Source organism: Oreochromis niloticus, linkage group LG3 (assembly GCF_001858045.2).
Source record: "Oreochromis niloticus isolate F11D_XX linkage group LG3, O_niloticus_UMD_NMBU, whole genome shotgun sequence".
Lineage (NCBI taxonomy): Eukaryota > Metazoa > Chordata > Actinopteri > Cichliformes > Cichlidae > Oreochromis > Oreochromis niloticus.
In genome coordinates, this window is record NC_031967.2 from 70,065,554 (window position 1) to 70,085,568 (window position 20,015).

Genomic DNA, 20,015 nt, shown 5'->3' on the forward strand with positions numbered 1-20,015 from the left:
AATATATTCAAACTGTATTTACACTCTCATAATAAGCAAAACCAACCTCTTATATACAGGCATTTAGCAAAAAGCTCTCAGTCCTCTCGAAATTGAAACCACCCTCTCTGCGCGTTACTGCTGCTCATTTGCATTTACACACACCATCCGTGCACATCCGGCTGTGCATTACTGACACAGAGACTGATCTTACTCATAGATCTCATATTTTACATTACAGACGTCTTATTAATTACAACTGCACAGATTTTTTAGGCCTTTTCAACTCCTATGTAATTTCGATAATAGAACATAACGGCTCCAACCGATCAGTCCCAGACTTTTTGTGCTCAATTCACCAGGGCGGTCCCAGACTGTCCTGTCCAGATCTCTAAACCTAACTTAATTTGCCAGCATACCCAATAAGCGCAAAAATAGGAGACTCTAACTCCTAGCAATTTTGAAGATTCCCCAGTCCTTCCCGGCTCGTCGTGCCGTACTAACCCTACTCTTCAGGGTAGGTCAAGGATAAACGTCTTTATCCAGGAGGGAGCGTTACCTCCGAGAAAATGCGCTTCTTAACAGACGCCGCTGTCGTCCTAGAAAAATTTATAATAATTTGAAACAACAATCTACACCCGAAGCAGGATTAAGATTGAGGACAACCCTCAACAGTTTTAGAGATTCCCCAGTCCTCTTCGGATGTTGCCCGAAACTATCCCTAGTCATCGCTAGGTGAAGGATAAATTTCTCTATCCAGCAGGGAGCGTCACCTCCGAGAAAGTTCTTAAGGATTGCATAACCAATGGGACTTGAACCCACACAATGACCAAATTCCCTATCATTCTAAGAGTTCACTTAGCAGCTCCAACTGCTTTAATTCTCTTTTCATTCCTTTATTCTCATTACTCAGTACTGTCACTTATACTTCATTATCATTACTTCAACCGGTAAACTTCATCAAAATTTCGCCAAAATTAAAAAACAGACATTTACCAGTAATTACAGTGAGTAGACTTTAATTTGACATGCCCAATGTGACACCTTTTGGAAATATATTTCAACAGGCAGTGTCTTACCTTTCAATGCCCCGGGGAATGCCTGCTCACTTTCACCACTGATTACCGTCTGCCCGTCCAATTACCACGGACCCCGGATCTCACCAAAACCCCAACATTCCATTCCCTCTCTCTCACCGGAACGAGCCCCCAAATGTTAGGGTTCAATGTTGAGAGAGGAATCCATAAATAACCACAGATCCAGGCGTGTGCAATTAGACAGTATTTTAATAAACACATGTGTGAGTTCAACAACCCAATCAGTGTTGAACTGTCTTTATCATATTCAGACAACTGTTTTATGGGGTTAAGAATTGTACAGCCCCCTTTTCTGTTACTAGGCAGATTTACGTCACACCAAAACCACAATGACTTTTAACATAGAACATCATCTTCGTGTCGACGGCTGATGCTTCCTGTTAGCCCACCTTCGCTGTCGCTTATCTCCCTGGAACATCAGGTGCACTTCCTGTAGAAAATGTCACTCATACAGGCACAACTTTGCAGTCTAAAACTCATTTAGTAGGTAAGAGTTTATATCTGTGTGTGTGCACGTGCAGGGGCGCGTGCATGCTGTGTACTGCGTACGTGTCATGACCTCTCACTATTTGTCTGTCTGTGCGTGCACAGAGTTTGCATCTGCTTTCTGAACCTTAGTTGACCTCAACTTAAGCAACTTGAACTTTCCCCTATCAGTGATCCCTCTAACTAAGTGTGTGGGTGGTTACGTGTATGTCCGAACCAAGACTATATATGTAATCTACTGAATAAACACCCTACTCTTCAGCTTGCGCTCACTCTGCTTTCGGTTTCACTTCTGGAAAAGCACGCCGTTTCCTGTCAGCCTGCAACTCGGTTTTCTCACCCACTGAAGACTATGTGTAAGAATATAAAAACATTCGAAAACCTTTAAATTTTAGAACAACCTGTAATAAACCTGTTAATATTTGATTATGATAACCCCTGTAATACAAATTATAACCTAATGCCAGCACTTCAATAAATGCTTGGATGAAATGATAATTAATGCAATGATAAAGATGATGGTTATGAACAGTAACCCTAAAATAATTCCTATAATTCTACACTCGCTAGCGAGTTAAAGACCAGTTGAAGATGTTCTGTTTTGTCTTGTGTTCTTCATGAGGAATAAGTCTCTAAACTAGCGGGGCCTGTGGAAACACAGACCCAACAGGAGCTGCCTCTGCGTGGGGCGCCAAGGCTCTGAATGTCTGGAGGGAGAGACGAGACAGGGAGTCGGCAATGGAATTGAAGTGGCCTGGAATGTGTTCTGCTCTGAATAGGAACTGATGGGTCACGTGAGCTGCCGCATGAAGGGCATGATGGAAGGAGAGTTGCTTCGGCCTTTGTTGATAATGTCGACTACGGCGAAGTTGTTGGACCAAATGAGGATGGATTTTTTGACCATTCATGACCCCACAGTAAGGCTGCGATGACTACTGGGTAGATTTCGTAAACGGCTGATGAAGGCAGGAACTGATCGTGGATATATTTACGCAACTCAGGAGGCCGAGCTGAAGAGAACCACCTTCGGCCGTAATAGCCCCCAAAGCCGGCAGAAGGGGCGGCATCTGTGAAGAGCTGAATGCCATTGGGGTGGGACAGCCAATCGTTGTAGATGAAGGTGATGCCGTTCCAGTTGGCGAGCAGAAGTTGCCAGAGACGCAGTTCGGCCTTGGAAGAGCTGTCCGGCGTGATGGAGTCGAGGAGTGATGATTTAGATGCAGCGAGTGAAAGCAAGTGAGAGATAAAGGAGCGACCTTGAGGGATTATGCGTAGAGCAAAGTTTAAGTGTCCCAACAGGGAGAGCAGCTGTCGTTTAGAGCAAGTGGGAGCGAGGAGAACGTTTTGGAGGAGAAGGGTGATTGTGATTGAGCTTTTCGCTGGGCAGGAAGGCCTGGAAACGTTCAGTGTCGAGGGTTATCCCGAGGAACTCCAGGGATGTTGAAGGTCCCTCTGTTTTCTCTTCCAACAAAGGAACGCCGAGTTCGGAGAAGACTAACCTCAGAGTGGATAACCCATGAGCTGGTGGTGACGTGTGAGAGGAGATGACTAAGAAGTCGTCGAGGAGGTGAACCAAAAAAGGCAGCTTATGGTCGTTAGAGAGGATCCAACATAGAGCTTCGGAGAGTGAATCAAAGAGCTTGGGGCTGCTTTTGCAACCGAAGGACAGTCTGACGGCGAGATAGTAGGCATCCCCCCAGGTGCCAGAAGTCGGGGTGAATCGGCAAGACCTTAAAGGCACTTGTGATGTCAGCTTTAGAGAGCCATGCGCCTCTGCCGGCAAGTTTAATGAGAGAAATGGCATGGTTCACTGTTGAGCACTTGAGAGTGTAGTCGTCGCTGGGAATGAGGCTATTTATGCTTGGAATCTGACTGCCATGGGGAGCAGAAAGATTGATGATGATGTGCTTTTTTCCTGAATATTTCCTGGTGGCGATGCCCAGAGGGTTGACGCGAAAGGGAAGGGAGGTTCGGGGAAGGGTCCGATTATGAAACCCTCCCTGACTTCCTTGGCGAGCAGGCTGTCGACGGTTTCTGGGTCTTTGAGTGCTGACTGCAGGTTATTGCAAGTGCAAGAAACCGAAGGCTAGGCGATGATTCCTGGGTGGAAGCCTTCCGAGAAACCTTTTATTAAGAAGTTGACGAAGTCTGGACTAGGGTGAGTTTGTAAGGCGACTTTTAGTGCCGAAATGTGGATGGGTGTGGAGGCTGATGGAGCAAGCCATGGCATGGTGGGGTTGTGGGGGCATGCGGGGAGGGAATGGCTGCCACCGCAAAAGGAGCAGCAGTGAAGATAGCGGCATGAGACAAGGAACAGCTGGAGTCGTTGAAGTTATTGCAAATGGTACGGCCTCCGAGGTGCGTGATGGGCCTCTGCCCCGCCTGTCTGAACCATGAGGCAAAGGCATGCTGGGGGTGGAGATTGTGGGTTCAGAAGGTTCTGGTACGGGAGCTGGGGTCAAGCGGGAGAGAACAGAAGGACGGCGCGAGGGCTGTGTATCGTTTTGGACTGGGACTATGCAGACGGAAGCAGGAGGTGACGGGGCGCATGACTTGCAGGAGAGAGAAGAATGGGCGGCAAAGACGCGGCAGTAGATTTCCTGATCGAGATTGCCCCAGAAGGTGTCTTGGTTAAACTGCTGAAGGCAAGCAGCTGCCTTAGAAGCAAAGTGGATGTGGTACTGATAGAATCCGGTGCTGCCAAATCATAATGCAAGGTTGAGAATAATGGTCAGGTAGGAGTCGAACTCTGGTCTTCGGGAGGGAAAAGCAGTGCAGAGGACGTCTCTGTATAACGAGAAGGCTAGAGCAAACTCGACCGGGGTGAGCTCGTTCCACTGAGAAGGGGCCGCTTCACGTATAACAACGGGACCGTCGTGGCCATGACCACCCTAGGAAGAGCAGGTTGCGTGAGAGGAGGAAGAATGAGCTCAGCTAAATCTACATATTTACCGGCGGTGATTAGTTGGCGAAGGTTAGCGGATACAGGAGAAGGCTTTGGGGCCGGTGGGTTGGGAAGAGGAATTGCTGTGGCCAGTGAAAACTGGGCGGTGTTAGCTTGGAGAAATGGAGCCTGGGCGGAAAGGCTAGGCCATGTGCAGCTCTGAACTTCACCGATGGGAGGAGGAAAGGCTGCTGGGTAGGAGGTAGGATTGTTAGCTGGAATACGGTGGGAAGCAGCGGAGGTGAGAGGACCTGGTAACGCTGTGCAGGTGTTAGCTGTGGCATTTAACAGAGGAGGAATGAGTGGCTGAGAACCTAGCATCCCGGTGCTGAGGTTACCTGTGGTGTTTAGCAGAGGAGGAAAAAGTGGCTGAAAACCTGGCATCCCGGTGCCAAGGTTGGTGGCAGAGTTTAGCAATGGAGGAATATGTCGCTGAGGGCTTGGAAACTTGGTGCCAAGAGGGTTTGTTGGGGCGAGCTGCGAAGAGGGGGATAGGGGCACGAGCTGCGAAGAGGGGGATAGGGGCACGCAGAACTGGCAACCCTAGACGAGTGTCACGCTGAGTGGGAGGAGCAGCTGAGGAGGGAGCATGCAGAGTGGTGGCGAGCTGCGGCTGTAGCTGGCCGGGTGAGGCTGAAAGTAGCAAGGAAGCATTGTTAATGGAAGCGCTAGCTTCATCAGTGCCCGGAAGAGAATTAACTGTGTTTGGTGAATGAGAGCGGGAGCGCTGAGATGTTAAGAAGAAACGGAATAATGTAGCCTTGTAATCGGATCGACGAAGTGAATGCCTCTCCCTTTCGGGACTCGTTGGAGACGGGCGACAGTCCAGTCAGAGATATTCGTGGGCAAAGAAGCTTCGGGAGACCGCACCGGAGCGTGGGAACGGCGACGCGACCTCGGAGTTTCTGGGAAGCTCCGCGGGGCTGGAGACACGCCTCAGGGTTATCTGGAGTAGAGTTATGTCGAGAACTTTTACTGGGAGGGGGTCGTCCTCTAGCAGATCGGAGGTTGGAGTATTGCGGGGAAGGGGAGCGACTGGAGCCGCTGTATTGTTGGATGGAGCGGAGAGAGGAGATCCGGGGAATGCAAATGGCAGAACTGACGGCTGCGCGGCAAGGGCAGCTGCTGGAAGGCGCCGGACGGGCCGGCTGTAATAGGGCACTCCGCGGCGGCTCCACTAGGAAGATCAGTTGCAGTTGCCTCCAGTGTCACCCTCATTTCAGCCTCCAGTGTCACCCTCATTTCAGCCTCCAGTGTCACCCTCATTTCAGTCTCCAGTGTCACCCTCATTTCAGTCTCCAGTGTCACCTGTAGTTCAGGCCCCTGTGCCTCCAGTGTCACCTGTAGTTCAGGCCCCTGTGCCTCCAGTGTCACCTGTAGTTCAGGCCCCTGTGCCTCCAGTGTCACCTGTAGTTCAGGCCCCTGTGCCTCCAGTGTCACCTGTAGTTCAGGCCCCTGTGCCCCCAGTGTCACCTGTAGTTCAGGCCCCTGTGCCCCCAGTGTCACCTGTAGTTCAGGTCCCTGTGCCTCCAGTGTCACCTGTAGTTCAGGCCCCTGTGCCTCCAGTGTCACCTGTAGTTCAGGCCCGTGTGCCTCCAGTGTCACCTGTAGTTCAGGCCCCAGTATTACCAGTTTCACTCATTCACTCCATGCAGGGAGAAAGTCTTATATCTACTCAGGGTGCGTTTCAAGGTTTAGCCGCCATTGGCACAGTTTGCCACTCCAGGGCTTCCCCAGAGGCTAGGTCTCAGTCCCCAGCTGATTCTGGAACCCTGAAGTTTAAGCAGCCCCCTGAGACCAACACCATGTCAGCGTTGCCTGGGCAGAACCAGTGCTCAGTGCATTGCCAGTCACCTTTGTGTCAGCTAGTGGCCTCCATGACTGCTGGCTTAGTGATGGTCTCCGCTGGAGGGTCGGAGGGACCGCTCCGGCCTTCGTCTCAAGTCTCCGCTGGAGGGTCCGAGGCACCGCTCCGGCCTTCGTCTCCTGTCTCCGCTGGAGGGTCCGAGGGACCGCTCCGGCCTTCGTCTCCTGTCTCCGCTGGAGGGTCCAAGGGATCCGTCCAGCCTGTTGCAGCGCCTCCGTCTCCGGCTTCCACGCCGCCGCCTGCAGCGCCTCCGTCTCCGGCTTCCACGCCGCCGCCTGCAGCGCCTCCGTCTCCGGCCTCCACGCCGCCGCCTGCAGCGCCTCCATCTCCGGCTTCCACGCCGCTGCCTGCAGCCTCGTCTGGTCCAGCTTCAGAGTCTTCAGCCTCGTCTGGAGCGGCCTCAGACTCGTCATCCACGCCAGCTGCAGCCGCTTCATCCACGCCAGCTGCAGCCGCATCATCCATGCCAGTTGCAGCCGCATCATCCATGCCAGCTGCGGCTTCTGCTTCTGCGTCGCCTGGTCCAGCCTCCGTGTCTTCATCCTCGTCTGGCCCAGCCTCGGTGTCTTCATCCTCGTCTGGCGCGGCAGCTAACCGGCCACTTTCCAGGCCACTGGCCAGGCGCCACCGCCGTCGTGGGCGGCCCCCGGACCACCTTCGCCTGAGTCGCCGCCGTTGCCTTCCGCACGGCCGGCCCCCGGACCACTTTCGCCTGAGTCGCCGCCATTGCCTTCCGCACGGCCGGCCCCCGGACCCCCTGTGCCTGAGTCGCCGCTGTTGCCTTCCGCACGGCCGGCCCCCTGAACTGCTTCCACGTCGCCGCCATTGCCGTCCTCACGGCCGTCCCCCTGAACTGCTTCCATGTCGCCGCCGCTGCCTTCTGCACGGCCGGCCTCCCGAACTGTTTGGACTCCTGTGCTGTCGGCCCCCTGGCCGGCCCCCTGAACTCTACTGTTTTGGACTCTGTTTTCTTGGGCTCGGTGTATTTCTTTTGTTGTTGTTTTTTGTCCCTCTTGTGCACCTGTTTGTTTTCCTCCTTACTCCGTTTTTGAGTCTGTGTCATTACGTGTATGTGTTTCCTGTTTTACTTTGAAGGTCTCTGTCTTATCTCAGTGTGTTCAGTTTACTTTTCCCCTGTCTCGTCAGGTCGGATTACTCCCAGCTGTGCCCTCCTTTTGTGTCTCATTCCCTCGTTATCCTTCTGTGTATTTAAACCTCGTGTCTGCCTCTGTTAGTGCATCTTCGTTTCTGGTTTGTTTTGTTAGTTTTACCCAGTTTAGGTTTTCCAGTTTCATGTTCACCCGCCATTTCTGTTTGTACCCACTCCTGAAAATAAATACTCACCTGCACCAGAGCTGCCGCCTTTTGGGTCCTCTCTACAAACTCCACACACCTGCCACACCGGGCGTGACAAAATGAACTATACAACAGAAAATGCAAATGCTATCACAACAATGATTTTTATCACAACAATGATAAAAAAAATAAAATGGGCCAATATGGGATGTTTGTTAATACAGAGACACACATGTTAATGTGATCTCTGGTCTCCCACTCAGAGATACAGGTCTCCGAGTGTCCAGCATTCAGATGGCTACCTGAGGACTCTCTTCATGTGAGAGAAAATCTGCTCACACAGATATGTAGAGCCAAATACTGTCAATAAGGCCTCTGCAATATTCTGAAGACAGTTAAACTTGTCAGGTAGTGATGTCCAGCATGTGAAAATGCAAGCTCCATGAACACGCACAGCTATGGATTCCAGCTGCATTTGTAGTTCTGCAAACTTTGACCCCCACAGAGTCGAGGTTTTGAGTTCAATCAGCTGCATTTCGATGTCCTCTGTGTCCAGCCAGTTAATGCGAGACAAATCCAGCAGCTCATTAAAACTTTCTGGTTTGATCAGAAAAGAAAACATTGGTCCATACACCTGAAAGTCCCGAAAACGCATTGTGAATTCTGTCTCGAGTCTACTGATGTATCCGTGTATTTCTGCGGTGCTGATGCTGCAATGAGCGGAGAGCTCCTGAAGCATTTGAACTGCCAGCTAGCAACGTCCCTCTCACCGGTTATTTTTAGCCAATTACAAGCTGAATGTGGTTGTTGAGGTTAGCTAAGATACCGTCATTAAGAAGCGACACAACTAATGTAACTACATGAGCTAATTTGCGATGTGCACCGCTGGCCCAGCCATTTAATTTTTTAATGCACCTTCTCAGATCAATTCACTGCATGTGGTGCAGTCCGTTAACCGTTAACCCTTCGCGTGCCAGCTGTGGCCCGCGTGCCCAGGTTTGTCGACCCCTGATTTAGACTATTGTATCTCTTTATATGTTGGCTCTGATCAGTCATTACTTAGTCACCTGTGAGCAAAAATGCAGCACTTCACCTTTTAGCGGTGAAGAAATTGTGTAATCTAACCCTCAGCAAGACTTCAGATTAATTTTCTACCTTTACTTATTTGCTTTTGGTGTGGAAATGAATCAGAAATGAGAGAAAGTCTTTCTGGGTGATGTGCCATTCAGTCCATCTATGCAGCTTACTAATCTGGTCTTTAAGTCTGACGTCATTAGCAGTGTCTGGGCCCAAACTCCGCTGCAGGCCCTTAAGTCAAATGATCACTGCAGCATTACTGAGAGTTAAAAACTGTCTAAATTCTTTCATCTTTAATAAAATGATCAGTGTGGCTGCTCTACCAGGTGTAGCAATTAAGTTTAACATCCAGGCATCCATGAAAACAGAATTTATTAAATTTAACAGAGTTAGAAGTTAGCAGGAAGTTAGCTCGCTAGTTTCCACCTAAACTTGATCTGAGAGATTTCTGAAAAAAATAAAACGTACAGCTCTGCTATCACTTCTGACATAAATGAAGACAGGAAAGGAAACAGCAGTGATGTTTGTAGGGTTACCTAAGTTGGACTAGCTGGTATATAATGATGTGTTATGTGATCGCTAGCGACACAGCTATGTTAGCATAACATTAGCACAGTGAAGCTGGAGAACGAACGCTAATTTTTTTTCGTGAGGGTTCTAACGTGAGGGTTCCTGATGGTTAGGGACAAATGCAATTGTATGGCAGGATGCTGTAAACGGACCAAACTTCAGTCAGGAGAACAACTGAGATAATCCATCCACAATATAAGGTTAGTCATTAATATACTGCTGCATGGTCTGGGCTGTAGTTACATCGTAAGGTTTTAAAAACTGAGCTTTAAAATGAATAGTGGTAATAAAAACCAAGAGAGGCCGACAGTGATCACTGACTGTTTTAGGTGCAGGTTGAGATTAAATAGAACAAGATACAAAGCATTAAAACATGTTAAAAACACAACAGCCCTATTAAACCCAGAGTAGTTTTGGGCCCGGAAGCAGGATTCATCACATCATCATTTAAAGTCCGGATTGAGCTGCCTTGATTTAGCTGATTAATTAACACTCCACCTTCTCATCTAAAAATAGTAACTCCTCCAAAGAACATGGCCTGAAACTTAGTGTACTGCTTTCCATCTCAGTGTCAGGGCCTGAGTCTGTGACCCAGCATTTTGATTTTATTTTGTATTTTTCATTTTTCTTATGTTTAGTTTGTGACAATAAGTTCTTATGTTATTATTATTTAGGGTCTAGTTGAGTGTTAGTGTAGCCAACATTATCATCCATGCCCCCTGGTTTATGTGTCATGTTTCCTGTCCAGTCTGTCATGTGTTTCATGTCTGTGTTGTGTTCACATCAAGCTTGTGTGTCATGTCTATGTCTCTCTGTGTTTCCTGTTTTATTTTGAAGAGTCTAGTGTTTCCATGTTCAATGTGTTTTCTTTTACTTCCTCCCTGTGGCATGATGTTCACGTGTGTCAGCTGTGTCTTCCCATGTATTTCCACTTTCCCTGATGGCCTCCTGTGTGTATTTACTCTGTGTGTATTCGTTCATTCCTGGGCAGCTTGTCTGTTTTCCTTGCCCTATGTTATGTCAGATTCCAGGTACCTCATGATTCTGTTCAGGTTACGTCATGTTTCATGTTTACAGTTTATTTGTCATAGTTAGTCTTGCACTCCTGCTCAGAATCATGTTCATTTCTTGTTTGTCAAAGTTTCCACTGTCTGACTTTTCCCAGTTTAGGTTTTAGTTTTGCCTCTGTTCATTTTTGCCTTGTTTAGTATAGAGATGGACCGATCCGATATTACGTATCGGTATCGGTCTGATACTGACCTAAATTACTGGATCGGATATCGGCGAGAAATAAAAAATGTAATCTGATCCATTAAATATCAAAAAAACACCTCACAAAACTTGCGACATGGCGTACCTCGGTTCATAACCGTAGCATGTCGGAGCAGCGTGCGTCACGTGATAGAGCGGCTGCGTGTATTTGTAGCCTCGCTAGCAATCCAGCATTTCATCTCCGAGGAAGTTATCCCAGAGAGAAGTAAAGCAAGTGTGTAAGTTCATCTCTGAATGTTTGTAAAGCGTTCCCATGTTAAGCTTAACAACCAGGAGTGACTGCCTCTTCTCTCTCCCGCTGCTACTTCAATCGTGAAACTGATCAATGATCAGCTGATCGGCTTTTCTGTCGCGAGTCCGTCTCTCTTCTTTGTTTTTGGTCCACTTTGCACCAGAAAGAGGAAACCAGCGGCTGAACAACAGCAGCACGTTTAAGCTTGATAAGCTGTTGTTAGAATTTATTTAATATTACTTTCTACACCAGGATCCTTTTCTACGTAGCTGATGGCTGGTAACTGTGCAGGGGCGGATCTAGCAAAGTTTAGCCAGGGGGGCCGATAGGGCATTAACAGGGAAAAGGGGGCACAAAGATATACTTTTCTTTCTTATTCTCATTTAAAATGTCTAGCTTTTAATAAATAATTATCTGAATCTTACACCCAAAGTTTTAATCTGATGTAAAATGTATAGATTGAAACTTTGGGTCAAAATTAATAGTAACTGTTAAGTCTAATATACCCTAGTAAGCTATAGTACTTTTTCCTTTGGGAAAGTACCATCTGTGCAGTCTGCAATTCTGTTGAAGAAAGATGTTGAATCTATTTAATTATTCTTGAAAAATAATTTATTTCTGTGCATTTTTTTTTCACCCTGCATCAAATTTAAGTTGATTACATCGATTAAGCATCATGAGGTGGAGGGTGGGGGTGGTTCCCTATTTTTTTTTGCTGGGAGTTTGCAACCCTATTAGTTAGGTTCAGTGTTGGGCAAGTTACTTTAAATTAGTAACTTAGTTACATTACTAGTTACTTCTTTCAAAAAGTAACTCAGTTACTTCAAGTTACTCGTTACTTTCAGAGTAACTAGTTAATAGGGAAAGTAACTTTGGTTTTACTCAGAATTCTCTTGTTAATGTGTTGCTTCCGTAACTGGATACCCAGCAAGGATGCCAGTCTTCTAGCTTGCTTACATGTTAGCACTATCCTGCCACAAGTACACTGTGCCACCTAATGGCCTGAACCTAAAATGGTTAAAATGGCAGTGTAGTAGTGCGAGTGCAAGTTAATGATGAAATGAATGAAACTAAATTAGAAATTAACAATGTTTGTTTTATGTTTCACTTTTTTATCTGTCTGTTTTAATCTATTTCTATTGTTTCAACCCTCTACGAATGCAAACACATCATTTTTGGGGTTGTTACGGCAGTGTTATATACCTAATCATTGTACGTAGTATCACTAGAAAGAAGCAGTGGATCACAAAACACAACATACAGTGTGTTGAAACTTTTGAAAGATATTTATTTTTGCCATTTAAATGGACAGAAAGTATGCTTTTAGCAGTGCCAACATTAAACTGTACCTCAGACCATTTAGGAGCTGTAGGTATCAAAGTAGGTATCAAAGTGCAAAAAAATGTAGTGCAAAAATGATTTAACATAAACACGGTGAGGTTTGTCCATTCTTTGTAAAGTTAACTGAACTTAACTTTGTAAACTTAACTGCTGAATTGCACCAACTGGAGACCTCATGTTCAGTAATAAAAGTATTTTCAGAGAAAGAGAAGAGAAATAAAATTAATTATAAGTATTTTCAGCCCCACAAACAGAAATAAAATAAATAATAAGTATTTTCAGCTTCATAAACAGTCAAACCAAAATAATATTTCCTCCATATAGGCCATGTAGATAAATAAAATATAATGGTATTTTTTTATGCTTCAGGAGCCCAAGTTTCACTTGGAAATATTGACTTACTTTACCTTGTAGAGCACCACTGAAGGCAACACATCATCATCATCATATAAGCACTACTCAACTTTGGTTCCATCAAACCAACAATTGTACCTCAAGAGGAGAAGCTTCTCAAACTTATGATCAGACAACTTGTTCCTCTTTGGAGTGAGAATCAGGTTTCCCAGGCTGAAAAGCCTTTCAACTGGGGCACTTGAAGGAGTGGCTGCATTAAGTTTAAGAGAGAGTTTTTTTTATCATCGGGAAATGATTCAGAGAGTCTAACCCTGTTGCTCCTGATTTGAGGTACTCGGCTACCTCACCTTCAGCAGTGGCATATATGTCCTCATTCTCTTCAAAGGAGAAGAACTCATCCTCTTTGCTAGAACCCGGGTGCTGTGTTGTGTTGGTGGCGCTGGTACCTGGTTGTAGCTGATCTTGCTCAGGGAGAAGTTTTCGACACTCTACCAGCAGACGTGCCTTTGCGAGGTCCTTCCACGCCTGGTCATGTAACCAACGAAGCTTAAATTTTGGTAGTGTCACAGCAGCCAACAAAGCATCTTCACTTCCAAGGACATGTGCAAACCTTGTTTTGACTGCCTGTAATAATGACACAGCAAGAGTGGAAAAAACATTTTTGCATGAGAAAGTATGCATTGTTTCAACATTAAATTAATTAAACATTAACAGCATGCTGTAGTTTTATATAGAATGTATTTTAATTTGTAAATAGTGTGTATTTTACTATGTTGTATTTATTTTATTTATTTATTGGGGTTAAGTATCTGTAACTGTAACAGCATTCACTTGCATGCGACACAACAGCACAGCACAATATAAAAAGCAATTGAGTAATACATTTCATTAAAGATAAACACAAATGAAAATATCATCTCTTACCTGGACGACTGCATCTGGTAGCCCAACAAGAATTTGCAGACCATTTTTTATAGCCAGAGTCTTGGTCATCAGCGATTCCAGTGTGGGTAGGAGTGTGCCATAAAAACAATGGTCTTCTCCTTGAAGAATGTTCAGTGCCACAGTAAGTGGTTTCATGACTGCACAGTACACTGTGATACACTGATGCTCCCTCTCATTGAAACATTTTAACTGTAATGTGGATGAGATTGTGTTCAGCTCCACCAAAGGTATCTTTGAAATTCTCTCCAGAGCATAATAGAACGAGTTCCACCTTGTTGTGCAAGGTACTAGTAGCTTCTTTGTAATAATGTCTTCCACAATCTCAGCAGCCACTGTGGAATGACTGGCCTTGTTCCACAGCCCTGCACATTTTGTGGTGGCACTTCTGTAGATGGTTTTTGTTGCAGCTTCAGACAATAGCCACTTCTCCACATCAGTGCAAGAGATAAGATTCATTGTGTGCGATGCACATCTCTGATGTGGCGGTAAAGAAATTGCATCATCAGCATCAACAGCACCATTCTGCAGCACATCCCCAATCGAAACAAAAGTCACTTCATCCTCCTCATATTCAGAGTCATCTGACTGAGGTGGTGGCTGGTACACTTTAAAAGCCTTGACAAAATTGGAGCCATTATCCGTTACAGTTGATGTGATTTTAAACGATAGGCCGTGAGATGAGTTAATGTTGTCCAGCTCAGATGCAATACTGTCATACGTATGTCGACCCATAAATCGCCTGCATGCCAGCGCTGCTTTCTCACGTTTCATGTTTTGTGCATTTTTCCAATGCGCGGTCACACCAAGAAAACTTTTATTATGCACAGTCCAAATGTCTGCTGTTGTGGAGATGTATTCTACCATGTCAAGTGTATTTTTGAGCTCTGACTTCATGTTGGCATATTCTTGGTCTAGGAAACTGGAAAATGTCTTTCTGGATGGTGCCTTCCCAGCTCTCCCTCGCACAGGTATATAACTAATCAGTTGTCTGAAAGCATGGGACTCAACCGTTGAGATGGGTTTCATGTCTTCCACAACATACCTGGCAATCAGCCTGTGTAGCTGGGGCTGGGTGATGGACTGTGCAGCAGGCTGTCCGAAATCAAGCTTTCGTTGTTTTGCTGGAATAGCGTCAACGGAGCTAGAGTCGCCGACGTTGCCTTCGGGTTCTTTTTCAACTAACTTGGTAGATGCATGCTGTTTCTGAAGATGTTTCATCAGATTAGAATTGCTAGTCTTTGATGTCGAAAGAGTTTTAGAACCTCCACAGAGAGTACAGTTCACGACAATATTCCTGTCTTTTACCATCAGAAAGGAGAAATAATGTGAATATTTCCACGACAGAAATCCTATGCCTGGACCATCTTCGACTGCCGCCATGATTGTAGCTTACGTCACAGTGTCACGTGCGCTTTTCACGTCCAACACGGAAACTGCAGTCATGGTGCTTTCCTTTGTACTCGGGACTTGGAAATTCTGCCTTCCCAGTAGGAAGGCAGACTGCAGATGAGCTGCATATATGTTTAGTAGTAATTGGTTTTTGTAGAGGGCTAGCAAAACAACCGTTTTCGAGGGCGTTGCCATATTGGAATCCAGACTTCTCCGACGAGGCTAACCAGAACGCCGTTTACTCGAGTGTGACATTAATCCCAGGTTCGTGTTCCGATTTCCGAGGTAAGTCGAACGCAACTCACGAAGTAACGAGTAACGGCCCTATCTAAATCCCAGTAACGAGTAATGCGTTCCTGATTTTGGCATAATAACTAGTTACCGTGCTCGTTACCGCAATAATAACGTAGTTACTGTAACGCGTTACTTAATAATGCGTTAGTCCCAACACTGGTCATATCATATCATTTCTCAGAACAGCTCAGCAATCCTCCTCTCTGCTCCGGCCCTGCAACCCTGTATTTAAGGAATCAATTTAATCATCATGTCAAATCGTCTCGAAGTCCTCGCTCCATCCAGAGCCTGTATCTTTCCTGGAACTTCCTGGAAACAAACCCTGTACTTTACATTTCATACTCAACTCCCCCTTTATGATCCAATCTGTGTTATTACAAAGAAAACTTAAAACAGAACAGTCATCAGTCATGTGTTTCTTCAGTTAATGGTAACATGAGTTATCTCAAACAATGTTTCCCCTATAGCATTTAGCATTCTCCCAACAATATAATGTAATACCATAATCTAACCCCAGTCGATAGAACAGAAGTTTTACTCAAAGCAAACATCAGCAACCGAAAATCAACATCCCCAGAATTAAGTCTTCCACTCGTCCTGCTTATGACAAAAGCAAAACAAACAGAAGAAACCATCCCCTTTCTCCTTCTGGCATGACAACACGTCTGTCCACATTCAGGCACATATATTGTCCACATTGTCCACATTTATTCATTCCCTCTTTGGTCCAGTCACACACATTCACACAAGATATTTTTTGCTGATACCGCAGCCTTCTGCGCGAATCATCAGATGCTCCACATCAGCAAAATGAGCTCAATCATTTGTTTTATTTTGTTTTTTCCTTCTAAAAAATAGTTCTTTATGTTTTTGACTGGATTGAATCGTTACAATCCTTTTAAACAGAGACTCACAGCCAATCAGGTCTCCTCCTCAGCCAATTATAATCTGTAAAGCCCACCTTATTTTGTTCTCGGTAATTTTGTCAGCGCTGTTAGTTCACTCTCTTTCAGGCCTGCTTAGAACAAAAATGAGAAAAAAGAGAGCTGATTATTAGCTCATCAAAGTACAAACCAAAATCACCTGACAGGTTTTTTCTGAGTGCACTACTACAAAAATTTTGGGCCCCTCTCAGACACATCCATGTTTCATAAAACTCCCTCTCTTGAAATAAAAACAACAGCCTCAAAAATCTGAAACAATCTCAAAGTTCACCCGTTCACTGCAACCTGGACCTCGTCAAAAGCTGCACCGTTTCCCACACAACAATGTCTCAGGCTCAGACTCAGCCTAAGATATAAGCCCATTACAACAACGTATCATCACTAAATTATAAATTTCCTGTCCAAATCTGCACCTCTGAACAGACCTGACCACCGTAATCAATAATCCTGTTACTTTACCATTATGTTTCGCCAAATAATCCTCCCCAGTCACTGCTCTGTTTCCTCAACTGAAAGCCTCCGACACACAGACACACAGGAAGTGTCTTCGTCACCACTCACTCCAGCTAATTTGCATACTGAGTCATATCTCAACAAGCCAACTTGACAAGAGAAATACATGTTTAAACCTTATCACATTATTCAATTATTTTCATTTTCTTTCTATACTAATCACTTGCTTTGATCCATCAGTACAAGAGCACTCCTAAGTCCCTCTTTTAGACTACTTTAATCACTTTTCTTTTGTTTTTTCCATAGCTCACTCCCCTGTCATATAATCCCTTTGAGTCAACTTCAACTTCAAGCTTTAAGTCTATTTTATTAAACATTCACACCATTCTATCACTCATACAATTAGCAAGCAAAAAATAGGGAACATATACTAGAAGGAACAGAATTTATTTCCTTTGACAGACTAGTTACACAATATGGGATCAACAAGAAAAGATTTTTAGAATATCAACAAATTAAATCCATAATAAAAAAGAGATTTAAACCGGGTCAAGTTGAACTACAAACACCACCAAGTGTGGTTCAATTTCTTACTCTTAAAACCCCCAAATTACTATCCAAAATATACAGAATGCTTTCTAAAACAGATAAATCAATATCACTTCCTATTGCAAAATGGGAAGCGGATTTATCAGTTAACTTTGACCAAAACTTCTGGTCTCAGATTTGCTTAAAAACCTTTCATCTAATTAGAAATCCCAGTCTTCAATTAATTCAATACAAAATACTGCATAGAGTACACTATACAGGTCATCGGATGTTCAGGATGGGCTTTACGTCTACCAACAACTGCTCACACTGCCAAACCAATTCACCGGACAATTATATCCACGCACTTTGGTTCTGTCCACCAGTTCAGAAGTTTTGGCGCAAGATATGTGAAGACTTGTCAAAGTGTCTGAAATGTAACATTCCAACTTCCCCTTTAGTGTGTTTGTTGGGCAGCTTAGATAATGTCACTACAGAAAAGAATATAGCCCATATGGTTTTCACTGCCCTATGCATAGCCAAGAAAACAGTCCTCATGAACTGGAAAAATAAAAATAATCTTAATTCTAACCAATATAGAAATTATCTATTAGATTACATTAGTCTTGATACAGCCTCTGCCACCACATCAGATCAATTGCTCTGGGCTCCTTTGATCAGCTCCATCACCTAGTGGGGGTGGGGGGTCTTAGTTTAGTCCCACCTTCACTGTTGTGATTGGTGTGGGGGTAGGGACAGGCTTAGGGCATCGAGGGGTTCCCCGGGAGCATCTTCCTTTGGGGGCTCAACCCGGGGTAGCGGTCATGGCCAATTAGGGGCTCTGTTGGCTCTTAGGTGACGGTTTCCTCGTGGCTGCGTGCAGCAGGGCTAGGGGAGGGTCTGTGCTGACGGACGTGGGTTACTGACCTGGTAGCCTGGCTGCCCCTGGGTGGGTCCGGGATGGGCGTGAGGTTCTGGGGGCACTCCGTCTCTGGGCTGGGGCCCTGGCCAAGCCTCAGGGGCTTGGGTCCTGGTTGGTGTGTTGCCGGGGTTGTGGGCGGGTGGGTGTATGGGGGCCCAGTCCTGGCGCAGGGTGCCGCCTGTGCATCAAACCACCTGGGGGGCTCTTCAACTGGTGGGGGAGGTTGTCACATCCTGCAGGAGCTTTCCTCTCTTCAGGAACTCTCTCTGCAGGAGGGGGAGATACAGGAGAGGTGGAGGAAGATCTCAGCCTGGGCGTTGTAATATTTAAAGAAATTAGTTTACTGCTGAACTGTATATAACCACCATCCTTAACATTGTATTAATTATCATTCATCAAAGCGTTTAGTGAAGCTGCTGGCATTATGTTATAATTTATATTATAGGGGTTATCATAATCAAATATTAACATGTTTATTACAGGTGCAGTTATAACTACTTTAAAAGGATTGAGTTAAATATATATATATCAAAACTCATATGCTGAGTATATTGTTACAGTACAATAGTAGCTGAGCAAAGGCCTGAATGTATTCAGCTTCTTGTGGTATTTGAGTTTGCCTAGTTACAGGTGACAGAAGGATGTCCAGTCCATGGTGACCTCAAAGGCCTTAGATCATCACCATATTCGGAAAAGGATGCCAGAAAGAGGAACCTCTGTGTTTGCATTTAATTCTTAAAATACATGAATGTTCTGTACATGCAAATTATGTGCTTGTAAACACAAGAAGGGGCGTTACAATACCCTGATGTTATAAAAGCAATCTAGAGTGTATTTTGGGCAGAGATGTACAACTGTTTTGCAGTTTGCACCTCTCCACGCTGCGTGCATTAAAATCAATTGTTTGAACGACCTCTTCTGGACTATCATTGTTTTACTCTCATCCTCAATTTCGAACCCGTAACATTTGGTGCATTGGCCGAGGTTGACTGGAGAGAGTTGGAGATTGAGACCGAGAGGGTCCGAGGTGCTCAAACGGGCAGACACGAGTCAGTGGTCGAAGTGAGTTGACATAAGCCGGCTTATTCAAAGGTAAGGCACTACCTGTTGAATTATTTCCAAACAGTGCTGAATTGGTTCTGACAAAATTGAAAGTCTACTCACTGAAATTACTGGTAAAGGTCTGTTTTGATTTTGGTGAAAATCTCATGAGAATTGAAGTTGAAGTAATGATAATGAAATGTTGAAAGTGACAGTAGTGAGTAAAGAGAAAGCAGTTGGACTGCAGAGAAAGAAATAAAAAAGCAGCTAAGTGAATTTAGTGTGATAGGTAATTGGTGAAGTGTTTGTGACAGCGAAGTCTCAATTGAATATAAAGCCGGGCTTGGACACCAATATAGTGGGTTTGTGGTTTTGTGGGGTGTCTTCAAAGTAATTGAAATTTTGTAGAACGGAACTCTGGGAGTTCTAAGAAGTGCATTGTTCGGAGGTGACGCTCTAAATTTACTGGCGACGGTCGTGAATTCCTTGGGAAGGGATAGTCCGATTGGCAATCGTGGGGAACTGAGGACGGCCCAAAATAGCTACTGACTAGGTCAGTTTACCGTCCGGGGCGGTGGTTTGCACTTTTTTGGTCAGTAGAAACCGGGTTTCGGGCGTGTAACTTTTAACTTAAAACTTCAGGGAAGCCTGGGATGTGAAATGTCCCCAAAACAGAGCTTTTCGGCAGGGGTTGAGTTGGTTGACGCTTTTAAATTGTGATAGAACATTAGATATGTGACCACGGTCCGGGGCCGAGACTGGTTAAATTGATCACAAAAAACTCAGGGAGTTTATCGGTCGGACCGTTAACTTAAATTCTCGAAATTGTGTAGGTTTTGAAATGAGAGGCCTAAAATCTGTGCAGTTGTAATCATAGGACGTCTGTGTATATATATTAAGAGACTTGTCTGAGTCTGTGAGTCAGGCTGGTATTATTTTTAGATTGTGTGTGTGTGTGAGAATGCAAATAAGGCAGCTGAGAGG

At 45.2% G+C, this 20,015-nt stretch overlaps 1 protein-coding gene and 1 pseudogene across 1 annotated transcript; both read right to left on the reverse strand.

Annotated features, from left to right (window-relative positions):
- Window positions 1-2,161: 2,161 nt before the first annotated feature.
- Window positions 2,162-3,622, reverse strand: LOC100705005 (uncharacterized; annotated as a pseudogene).
- An 8,978-nt stretch (window positions 3,623-12,600) lies between these two features.
- On the reverse strand, window positions 12,601-14,919 carry LOC109201249 (uncharacterized). Its single transcript, XM_019356862.2, has 2 exons — window positions 13,440-14,919; window positions 12,601-13,139 (listed from the first exon to the last, which is right to left on the reverse strand). Exons 1-2 carry the CDS (start codon window positions 14,838-14,840, stop codon window positions 12,777-12,779), a joined length of 1,764 nt encoding a protein of 587 aa, XP_019212407.2. The 5' UTR covers window positions 14,841-14,919; the 3' UTR covers window positions 12,601-12,776.
- Window positions 14,920-20,015: the final 5,096 nt, after the last annotated feature.

Coding starts and splice junctions, on each gene's coding strand:
- LOC109201249 (XM_019356862.2), bottom strand. CDS start 14,840: ATGGCGGCAGTCGAAGATGGTCCAGGCATAGGATTTCTGTCGTGGAAA. Junction 13,140..13,439: donor TACCAGATGCAGTCGTCCAG/GTAAGAGATGAT, acceptor TCATTATTACAG/GCAGTCAAAACAAGGTTTGC.